At 38.1% G+C, this 12,265-nt stretch overlaps 1 protein-coding gene across 1 annotated transcript; it reads right to left on the bottom strand.

Annotated features, from left to right (window-relative positions):
* Positions 1–3,805: 3,805 nt before the first annotated feature.
* On the bottom strand, positions 3,806–12,059 carry qdpra (quinoid dihydropteridine reductase a). Its single transcript, XM_084430293.1, has 7 exons — positions 11,809–12,059; positions 11,513–11,605; positions 10,295–10,391; positions 9,660–9,800; positions 7,044–7,152; positions 5,934–6,017; positions 3,806–4,377 (listed from the first exon to the last, which is right to left on the bottom strand). Exons 1-7 carry the CDS (start codon positions 11,893–11,895, stop codon positions 4,275–4,277), a joined length of 714 nt encoding a protein of 237 aa, XP_084286419.1. The 5' UTR covers positions 11,896–12,059; the 3' UTR covers positions 3,806–4,274.
* Between the last annotated feature and the right edge of the window lie 206 nt (positions 12,060–12,265).

Genomic DNA, 12,265 nt, shown 5'->3' with positions numbered 1-12,265 from the left:
CACTCCCTGGGGGCTGTACGAGTGGATTAGGATTCCCTTTGGCCTATCTTCAGCTCCAGCAGAGTTTCAGCGTAGCATGGAGGAGTGCCTGACTGGGCTTCGGGATGAGATTTGTCAGCCTTACCTCGATGACAATCTGGTCCACAGTCATACATTTGAATGATCTCTGGAAGGTGTTGTATCGCTATCAAAAGCACGGAGTGAAACTGACACTGAGAAAGTGTGTTCCAAAACACAGTGAAATTTCTTGGGAAGATTGTGTCGAAAGAGGGATTTACCATGGATTCTGCTGAACTAGCACCAGTACAGGCATTGAATGATAGAAGACCGTCGACAGTTGGGGAACTGAGGAAAGTCTTGGGGTTCATCTCTTATTATCAAACATATATTCCTAACTTCTCAAGAATTGCCTAGGCCCTGTACTGCCTCTTGTCGGTTGAGGATGGACCTGGAGAGGGGAACAAACCGAAAAACAAGGGGAAGTCACAAGGGAAAAACAAGACCTTGGGCCAGTTGTCCTCCAGTCATCCAATTACTTAGACACCATAACACCAAGAAGTCTTGTGTCGGCTGATTGACTTCCCGCTATGCCCACCTGTCCTGGGTTATCCTGAGTTTGAAAAACCATTCATACTCCACACTGATGCTTTGCAGGATGGCTTAGGGGCAGTCCTTTATCAGCACCAAGCGGAGAAGCTGTTTGTAATTGGCTTTGGCTCAAGAACTCCAACAGCCCCTGAGAGAAATTATCACCTTCATTCCGGGAAGCTAGAGTTCCTCGCTCTGAAATGGGCGATATGTGAAAGGTTTCGGGAGTATTTATATTATGCGCCAGCATTTGTTGTCTATACAGACAATAATCCCTTAACCTACATGATGGCAACAGCCAAGTTGAATGCTACAACACACCGCTGGGTGGCTGAATTAGCAGAGTTTGAGTTTACAATTAAGTGCCATCCAGGGAAAAGCAATGGAGATGCTGACGGCCTCTCCAGAATGCCACTTGATATGGAAAAGTTCATGTACGCCTGTTCATAGGAAGTACAGCCCGAGGTGATATCCAGCATCACACAGGTGCTAAGTCTGCAAACCCAAGGTCAAGATACTTGGATGTGTCCACTAAGTATTGCTACCCTGGTTGCTGAAGGAATTCAGGAGCACTCAGCATCCCCCGTCAGTGAGTTATCCAAAGAGCAACTGAGGGAAGCCCAGGAAGAAGATTTGGTGCTGGGAAAGGTTTGAGAGTATGTGACAAAGGGCCAGTGACCAAATCTGAAGGGCCAGCCTGTGCACGAAGACGTCAGGATCATGGCCAGGGAGAAGAACAAGTTGTGTGTACACTACATTACTAAAGTGTGCAGCCTAAAAAGGAAGAGGCCGAACAAATCAACCAGAGCTCCCCTGAACAGTGTGGTAACAACATACCCTTTTTAGATGGTATCTATCGACTTCTTACACCTGGAGAGTTGTAAAGGGGGGTACGAGTATATTCTAGTGGTGATGAACCACTTTATGCGGTTCACCCAAGCATATGCGTGTACTAACAAGGCTGCCAAAACTGTGGCTGAGAAGATCTTTGGGGACTATGTTCTGAAGTTCAGTTTCCCTACTAAGCTGCACCATGACTGGGTAAAGAATTCGAGAACAAATTGTTCACACAACTGGAAGGATACTGTGGGATACAGGGTTCACGCACTACCCCATATCATCCTCTTTTAATAGAACACTACTAGCCATGTTGAGAAACTTGACAGATAAGGCTAAGAGTGACTGGAAAAGCTCCCTGGCAAAAGTAGTCCATGCGTACAACTGTACACGCAACGAGGCGACTGGCTTTGCACCGTATTGCTTGCTGTTTGGCAGGAATCCAAGGCTTCCTATTGACATCATATTTGGCCTACCACCGGGTGACCAAGACCCTTCCCCCAATGAGTATGCAAAGAAATGGAGGCTCCGTATGGATGATGCTTACAGAATCGCATCCCAAGCAGCACAAGATGAGAGAAGGAGAGCAGGACAGAGAGTGTTGGTGAAAAATTCCACAGAAATGGGTGGCCCGGGAAAGTTAAGGTCTTATTGGGAGGATTAAGTAGTATTCACAGTTAAGGGATAGTTATGGTTATAATTTACTGAGGGTAGTGAATTTTTACTTAAACAGCAGTTATGCAAATGTAGTATTCACAGGGTGATAGTACAAAGAGTGGGTCTGAATAATGTTAGAGATAAAAGGAATTCCAACCTTTCAGTCCGGACACAGTTCCCGCATAAGTGGCGGAGAAAAGGTAGCATTTATGTGCACGCAATCTACTACCAACTCGTGGCGTCAAATGGAGATATAAACCATTGGTTACTCTGGAGCAAGACAGTGAAGGTGTCCAGATAAAAGACTGACTCCAATCTAGAACTGTAATAATGTATCTGTTGAAGACATGGGGACTCATCAGGTGGTGCAAAATGTCGGGTCGACATTCAGATTTGTGGGGGAGAGAGTAGGACGGTGAAGAATGTAGGGTATAATATGAGACCACCTGCCTGTGTAATTCTGTATCACCTAGAATAATCTTTATTTTGTTATCTTTAATTGTAATCTCATCCCAGATGTTTCTATCTTTATATACGGTATCGAATGTTTTATAGATGTTAAAAAATTATAGACAGTTCTGATAGGTACGTGTTAACAGCTAAGGGTCGTGGATGATAGGCATTTGTTTACATTTACATTTGTTGTAATGTGTTACCATGTGCCTGCGTGAGTAACGCCATCTCATGTGCTGTTCATGTTTTGTAATTTCAGGTAAGAAATAATTTCAAATACATGCACAAACTGTTGTATGAGGTGAAGGAGTAAGGCATAAGTTAAATATGCTGTTACAGCGGTGAATCGCTCAATATAGAGTGTTAATCAGATCAATCCGTAATTATATGTGAGAAGGTGTCTTTGATATTGATGCACTCTGTCTTTAAGACGAAAACAGAAATGTGCTTGGTTGTTAATGTCTATATTGTGAAGTTTATGGTGTCAGTTAGACATGAATGGATCAAAGGAAATATTAAAGTTAATCGAGGTGATAGATGCATTCGCATTTGTTGTAATGTGTTACCATGTGCCTACGTGAGCAATGCCATCTCATGTGCTGTTCATGTTTTGTAATTTCAGTTTCAGTGTGAGACAGTAAAGAATTAATTCCAACACGCTCTGGAGGTAGTGTTATTCTTCGAGTGTGTTACACTAGCAGGCTAATGGTTTTTAAGAGAAGTAAAAGTTTAAGGTAAGAATTTGTTTATCCATTTATAACTTCTGTTATAACATGATATTCCTAATATAATTGAAAAGATCTAGATAAAAGATTTTCAGACCAAAGAGAACAAAATATACAAGTTTTCTGAAGTTATGTGATAGCTTTGGATGAACAAAAATTTTAAGTCACATTGTGAAATTTAATTTATTCACTGAAAATTTGTCCCATACTGCAGCTTGTAAATTTCAATTGTGGTTGTGTTCGGATTAAATAAATAAATAAAAATAGCACCTTGTGTGCCAATTTTGACGTCATCAATACAAAAACACCACTGGTTCTCTGTTGCAATAAACATGATATGCAAGTTTCAAATATGAGGGGCGGAGAAAATTTAGAACTGCAAAAAATTACAGCATATTCAATTGACATGGGAATAAATTACAGAAATATATATATTTTTTACATCATCTATTCCTGCAAATAATAAATGTAAAAAAATACTTCATGTAAATTATTTATATAAAAAAAAAAACTTTTCAAATAATGACATCCATGTTGACAAAATATTGTGTTTATTTGTCTTTATTATGCAAGTATGGTCCATACACATTCAGCAGAAATTCAACACACTGGAGAGGAGATACTTCCGAGAGAAGATACAGCATCCGTACATGATTGCATTTGAACTGGTAATCACATACACTCACAATTACAAACTAAGGCCACTTCTCTGACCAGAAGACTGTAAGTTTCACATACGACAGCGGCACATCTTTTTTGTCGAGAAGGAAGTCACAAACGTACACTTGTCTATATTTTCATACACAGCACATGTAACTGAATGTCGAGTTATTACTTTGTTCATTCCGAGATACTGTACTGTGCATTTCCAATGAGACTGGATAAACGGGAATGCCACATCTCTCATTTCCATCGTTTCGTTTGACCTCTCTTCTCTGCTGCACAGTATTTTGGTAAACATTTCTCTCCTCCCCTCTTTATCTCTTTGTATTTCTCTTTTTCTCTGTTCCCCCTTTACTGGGCCACAGAGGCCTCGGTTTTCCCCCCAGTCGTCACCAACTGTATGAGGCTGCCTGAGGCTGGCCGGCCTGACCCAGTGGCCCAGCTGTAGAAGGTTCTGGAACAGAGAGAAAAAGAGAGACAGGTGTAAAATGATGGTGGTGAAGGATGGATAGTGAGTGAGAGAGAGTGCGAGATAATGAGAACACAGATGGGAGGAGGGAGACGGAGAGAGGAAATTAAGAACCGAATGGCAAGCCTTGTCTACGCTAAAACATTTGGGAGAAACTGTTGACAATTTAACTCATTGTAGCAACTGAAGTAAGACTACATATTAATTGCCTCTAACACAAAGACCATTTATACTCCTCCATCTCTCATGTGCTTCTCTAATACAGCCGGGTTTTCTGCGGCTCCTCTGGGATTATGGAGTTGCATCAAATCCTCATCCTAATCTGTGCTGACTGGCAGGAGAGATTTGGCTGCACATCTGAGCCAGATATTTGCAAAAAGTGCTAAGGGGCCGTTCACACAGAACACTTTTTTCCATTCCACTGCATGTTTTTCCTATGGTTTTTTTTCTCCTTTTTCTTCTATGCATTAGATGGATGTGTTTGACAGTTGCGGTCACATCATTTGCAGCATATTGCATAAAACGCGGTACTCAAGTTATAAATTCAACTTTTAATTTAAAAAAACTCTCTAGACCAGTTTTTATTTTTTTTATTTCCACTGCCCTGCATCTCACATTTATTAACCACACAAATGTGTTCTGTGTGAATGGCCCCTATATCTCAAAACAGGTAGATCATTTCTCATTCGTTTTCGTGAAATCTTTAGAGAGGCATTTGTGTTAATATCAATTCCACTGAATATAAATACATGCATTTCTCTAAAAGGTCGGGGTTGGGTTGATGCTTGACATTATTCACTTAAATTCTGTTGTAATTCAATATTCAAACAGGATGTGTTTGCTTCTAAGAGGCTTTTACAATTGCCTGTGGATTTTTTGGTTAATATTACTGAATCAAATCAAATGTAACATTTGAGGAAGGTTTTGAAGACTTGATTTAAAACATTTCTATCTTATGGGAGCAAGATTTTGTGTTGAAATCAAATCTGGGATAACAATAATTCTAGGTGGATGACATGAGCCTTTCATGAAATAATTCATAACAATGGATTGTGGATTAATAATGTGTATTTCACAATATTCAGATCCCTGAACAACATGAAGCAGACATCAGGTGTCTTTTGGAAGAACATTACTGCCCTCTTTTGGTGAGAAATAGACGCTTTTTAGTTTAGACTGTCCTTGCTGCTGTAGAGCCATGACGTACTGCATTACATCCAATATGTAGTGGATGCTTCCTTTTTATTTCCCAAACCTGTTTGGCGCAAACAATTAATTCTAAAATTGTCATTACTCCTGTCAATCACAGAGCTGATTGCCTACAATAGATACGAACCCCTAAACCTACCCTGCACCTACAACCTTAAACTGTCAACGTATTGGATTTAATGCAGTATGCCATTGCACTAAAGGCTGCAGCAAGGACATATTGTATTTTTGAGGCTTTTTTATTTTCCAAACAGGTCTAATCTGCGATTTATCACATTATCAGCAAACGTATGAAATCTGGTGCTCAGTGGATATGGGAAAAGTGCACTCACTCTGCGATGTATTCCAGCGATGTCCAGCTCCCAAAATCTGCGTCAGGCATGAATTTTCTGTTCATTGGTGTATCCAAGGTAACCCTGGAGGATGATGTCATAATGTTGTTATCTTGGTGGAAGATGAGACTGTGGAACAGAGCCTGCGGCGATAGCTTAAACTAGCTTGGCCTTTTGAAAACACTCACACCTCACGCAGTTAATGCAAACAGACAACAGTCAAATGTGTACCACGCAGATCTATAAGAGTACATATAACAGCAGAAGCTCACACACACAGAAACAGAGCATTCATTGATATTATCTATGAACATGGATTAATGAATACTTAAATACAGGCCTTAAAAACAACCTGATTTACTTCCTTAATGCATGTCCCTGGTGTCATTGAGAATGATTTGTTTGTACATCATTTCAAAGAAAAAAAGTGTTTTTTTTTGTAACCATTAAAAATGTTATACATTTCTCTGGATCTAAAATTGCTTTTAAACATCTTTTTAAAATTTGAATATACTCTGTTTCACTGTGAAATGTGTCACGTTATGGAAGTGAAATGAGTTTCACATTGACTAATGAGATCACTATTGCACCAATATATACACTACTGTTCAAAGGTTTGAAGAAGAAATTCATACTTTTATTTATCAATATTTAAAATATATATATATTTATAAAGATTTCTATTTCAAGTAAATGCTGTTATTTTCTATTCATCAAAGAATCCTGAAATAATGTATCATGGCTTCCACAAAAAAATTAAGCAGTGCAACTGTTTTCAGCATTGATAATAATGAGAAATATATGATTTCTGAAGGATCATGCACTTAAGACTAGAGTAATGATGCTGAAAATTCAGCTTTAAATAAATTAAAATAGAATTGTAATTAAATTGTAATAATATTTCATAATATCACTGTTTTTATAGTAGTTTAGTCAAATAAATGCAGCCTTGGTGAGCATAAGAGACTTTAAAAATCGTACAGACTGCAAACATTTGAGTTAAAAGTAGCCTAAAACACTACTTTAAGCAATGCTCAATACTTTATATTTCTACTAAAACAGACAGATCAGTGTGTGTAGAGAGATATGATGATTGACAGATGCTCTTACGGAAGAATGGCCACAGCTCCAGCTCCAGCTGGAAGACCGCTGTTCTCGCCAGCCAGACTTTTGCACAACTGATGGACTGCAGCCTTGGCCATGCCGTACCCAATCATTCCTGCATCCAGAGAGAAATGCAAAGAAGTGAATGGAGAACAGAGCCCTCTTCACATGCTTTGTGCTACAGCTCTCGCTCCATACAGCAGACTATGGGACACAATGCATGCGCACTCAGCACTTGAGAGCATGCCAACTACACAATTTGCCTAACTTTGTCTCACAGGCAACAGCTGTTGCTTTGAGGTTTGGTCAATAATAATTTGGTTGGATGCCTCAAGCAGAGAATAAAATGGATTTTGCAATATAAAGCAAGCAAATTGAATTTGATTCCTCTTACACAGTCAGACTATTTTTTTTTTTCTCACCAATGAAGCTCTATGTGCATAAATACCAGTGTATTTTAAAGGTTCACATCATGAGGAATTAAATTTGATTTCCCAATGTATTTTAACTCAAAACGTCAGTTCAAAAACACCATCTATTGGAAAAAAACAGCTAATTTGAAAATTTCAAAACCACAAAATGTTAAAATATGACTACCCATATATCACAGTGAGGTAATAATAATAATAATAATAATAATAATAATAATAAGGAAGAGATATATGATACATATTAAAAGAGTTCAGTTTAATTGTAAGGTGTCAATTTTGCTTTTAAAACAGCATTTATGAATTATTGTCCCATTGTCTGTACTAGTGCCATTTTTTATTTATTTTTTTCTCGATGGGAGGGTGGTGGAAAGAAAAAGGAATATTGTTTTCAACACATTTTGTACAATAGACATTTTTCAGTAAATACTTTTTTAGCACAAAAAATGTATTACATCATGGATAGATGGATGGATTATAGATTATTAATGAGAATACTCTGGCTGTTTTCAAAGTAGAGAGCTTGTCTTACCAGCTTCTCCTCTCTAGATGTTTGTTGGCTTGGCATCTGGATTCAATAACCAGCATTCTTGATGTAATAAGGGGGTTAAATACTACTTTTTTTCCAAGATTTACATTTTTTTCACCCTCAAACCCAAAATGCACGATAGCTGTTCCAATAAATTTTTTAAAAAACTTTAAACCCACAGAGCCAATAAGAAAGAGGGGTGGAGAAGCTCCTTATATATTCTTTCTTTTCAATATTATAGAAAAAAGAAAAAGAACAAAAAGCGAGAGAGAATTCAGTGTTTTGTGAAAGTTTCAGCCACACTGCATGACCCTTCATGACTGAATGAACATTACGGTTCACAATTTAATCACATGTTCTGTCTCTCGGCTTTGGCTTAAATTCTCTTTGGTATGTCTGATATCCAGACTGAACATTGGCTTTGAGGTCAGTCAAACCCAGCACACCAGGACTTTGCAGCTATTTCGGCTTTTGAACAGATTTTATGTATTATAAAGCATTTAAAGTCAATGATAAAAAATATCTTTTATAGAATAGAATAGAATATAACAAAAACAAAATGATAAGATCACCTAAAATTAATTTAAAATGCAACATTACATGTTCTGAGGGTTTGGGGTTGGAGATATGTTTTTTAGTTCCCATGTTATATTTATATTTAATTTTCCATTTTAATTTAAATTGGATATTGCTATTAGGACGTGGTTTCATTCCATTCTTAAGTAATTGAATGTTTTGTTTTTGCATAAATCATTTAATATGTGTAATTACAAAGAATTTTATTTAGCAAAATTGCAAATACAAGTATTTAAACACACTCTTTAATGTACTTACTCTTTAGCTACTTAACCAATACTACAGCTGGCATTAGTATCTATCATAACAACTGTCTCACTTTTCAAAACAGCAATCAGAGAACCAGTGTTTCAGCTTGTGGTGTGACTAGCACATGACACTGATCTTGTATGGTTGTAAGAGCTGACAGCCCCATCAGAAATGTTCACCATGTTGTCTCTTTGAACAAGGTACATCAAAACGCTCCAACTAGAGTTTCCCTTCATGTTATATCAAAGCAGTGTTCATCGCTGCAGGGCATTTCCTGTCGAAATCAGTTCTGTGTGGTTAAGGAATTCAAACTCCTAAACACAGTCCACATGTGTTCCCATCTCCAAAAAACCTGCTGACTCATTTACCCTCCCAGGCCTCTCAGCCAATCAGAGCAGTCTGCTGATGTTGGAGGTTTTGAATAGGCTGGAGGCGACCTCTGTTGTGTGCTTTATTGAGTTTTGTCACTAAAGGAATGAACCTAACATTTCACATCTGGGGCACTGAAACGATTTGGGATGTGAGGCAATATGTAAAACTAATCAAGTACAATGGATGTGACAGCCAATTCAAAACTATATACACTTCCAATGGCAGTGAAAAATCCTTGGTGTTATAAATGAATGCTATTACTGACTTCACCCACCTAAGGGAAAACCTCATGAAGACTGAAGCGTTTTCCTACACAAACAATATTATTTAGCCACTTTGGGGTATAAATGTACCTTTACACAATAAACATCCAATTTTGAAGCATCCTCAGGTAAACCTGTGCTGAAAACACATTTATAAGATGGGTTACACATCTCAGGAGTGTAAGGATGGATGTTACTACTGTACCTGGAGTGCCATCCAGTGATGCCTTTGCTCCAGAGAGAGTCAGCAGGCCTCCTGGCTTCAGATGGAGCGATGCAAGATGACTGGAAATGGTTGAGGTCCAGACACTCTGTTTCCACATCATATCAGTGTTCTTGTACAAGTCTAAAATGAGTAAGAGAGAGAGAGAAAAAGTTGATACTACTCCAGCAAAATCAATTAAATCATGAACCGATTGAAATTTACTATTAAAAAACAAAACAAATTAGGAGGAGTTCAAAGTAACTTAAATGCCTTCCAAATATGCAGCAGACATGACATTCTCACTAAATGGAGCATCTATGTACAGTATCTGTATTAACTTTCTGTGAGTTGTGATACAGTATGTTAGTATCTACACCCTCTTCAGTCATTCATAAAATTGTTTCATGCTCATTTATTCATTTTTAGCTAATTTGATAATGTTTTCAGCAGCCAATAAGAGTGCAGTACTCTCAGCTATGTTTAACACATTTCTTCCATGTTTAACAGAATTCCACAGAAAATGTAACAAATAAATAAATGTGAATACATTAATACATTTAATGAAATAAAAAGAAGTACTGTAAATAAATAAAGCATGCAAAAGCTGTCTGGGATGACAAATAAGGTGCGCTCACCTTTTGAGCTGCAATTTCCTCCAGCCCATCCTCCAGCCACACAAACAATGGCATCAACCTTGTGTTCCCCCAGCACTGTGGCTACATCAGACGTCACCTGCATCAAAGACCATACTCTACTAGGTTCTCGCTCAATAGTAAGTGCTTACAATTTAGTGGAAACAACAGTGCAAACTTAATGAAGAACTCTGACATAATATATAAGGCTTTTTCACACTACACTACTGTACAAGGCCCATTTTAACCCTGCATGATACACACTTGTAATATTTAAACGGTCATGAAACCCCATAACAATTTTTTTTTTTTTTTTATATGAGAAGAGATATATACAGGCTGCACATCACTGAAAACACTAAAAGCACTCATAAATTTGATTGAAGTCAGCATGATATGGAAGTTGCGCTAGTCTTTCCTTCCCGATTGTGATGCATATGCGAATGAAAAAGCTTCTCAAACAAGAAAAAATTTATGGTGGGAGTTGATTTTGTCCATTAAGAATTGATTGGATCATTGTGGTATTGTTATTGAGAAGAGATGTCATGTCAGTGAAAGATGGAGGGGAAGTTATTTTGATTAAAGATTACGAGGAAACATGAATAAAAAACAAAATGATGACGTGCACAGAAAATAATTTATAATTAATAATGCAATATTTCATAAAAAATTAAGAATTGTCAGTTTTGATTTCAGGTTATGATTCAGAGCTGATAGAATGTTACAGCGAGTTTTTCAAAAACAGACACTCTATCATAATCTGTCTCAGTAAATACTAAATTAAATATTCCTGTGCACAGTCCCAGAAACTTTCATGTTATGTCCAAGGAAAACAATGCAGAACATCGGAGGTGAACCCATTATCTGGAGTGATGAGGTTGAAGGTTTATAATGGCCCAGGGTTAACAATTTCAAGAATGAAAGTGCAATAGTGTTACAAGACCACAAAATGAGGGACACAATGCTGTGCCATAAGGAGGACAGCTCCAAAGGTGTGCCATTTAACTGACACTATTATTAACAGCAAGTCAATGGCAGACACAATAAGGCCGATAATGAGAAAAGATTGCTTGTCCAGAACAATGGGGATGTCATGGCAAGGCAGGAAATTACTTTGGCAGTGTAAATCGAAAGTAGATGACAGCATGACAGGCCATTTAATAAGCCCTATGTGCTGACAGACACAAGCACATGTGACGTCAAGACATTGGCTCCACCCACCTGAGCGGCTTGATCGGTGAATGACTCGCAGAGCTTCACCAGGACGTTTGCGTTCGCTTCTTCATTCGCTACTATGTCAATACTGGCAACCCACTTTAATATAAAAGAAACACGTTATAGCTATGAAACAAGTTAACAATGCATGCTATTAAAATAAGTAGCCTATGCAAGTATAATAATGCAAAAGCAAAATCCCCATTACAGTCGCATCAACAGGTGTCAGTTTGAGAACACGCACCAACTCACAGTGACTCGGCTCCTATATAGAATCAAAATAAAGAATCGTTTCCACTCACCCAGCCTTTCGACCTAAAATAATTCACACACGCCGAGCCGAGAGCTCCTTTTCCTCCGTAAACAAGGACACGGTTCGCTGCAGCCATGGCTTTTCTTCGCTGTGTGAGACGCTTCAGCAAAGAAAGATGATGAGTATCCTCTCAGCGCAGAGAGAGAGAGAGAGAGAGAGAGAGAGAGAGGGTGGGATACACACGCGCTTGTGTAGCGGTTAATGATTGGTTCAAACCGGTGTTCCGCGGCCGCCCTAAACTCCACAGTAAATGCAAGCCATCTTTAAAAAAGATGAGGCTTAAACTCGGTAAGGTAAAGAAAATAAAGACTGTTTGGTGATTAATATCAACTCACATGAGAAAATCAGTATATTCTTTGACTTAGGCCTAATTTTATATTTCAGGGTGGATATTTTTTTTAAAGTAAATTTATAGATACGTCTTCGATTTTCACTATTATTAGGCT

Source organism: Rutilus rutilus (assembly GCF_951802725.1).
Source record: "Rutilus rutilus genome assembly, chromosome: 14".
NCBI classification, from domain to species: domain Eukaryota; kingdom Metazoa; phylum Chordata; class Actinopteri; order Cypriniformes; family Leuciscidae; genus Rutilus; species Rutilus rutilus.
The sequence above is the reverse complement of the archived record's forward strand: the minus strand, read 5'-3'. Positions and strand labels throughout refer to the sequence as shown.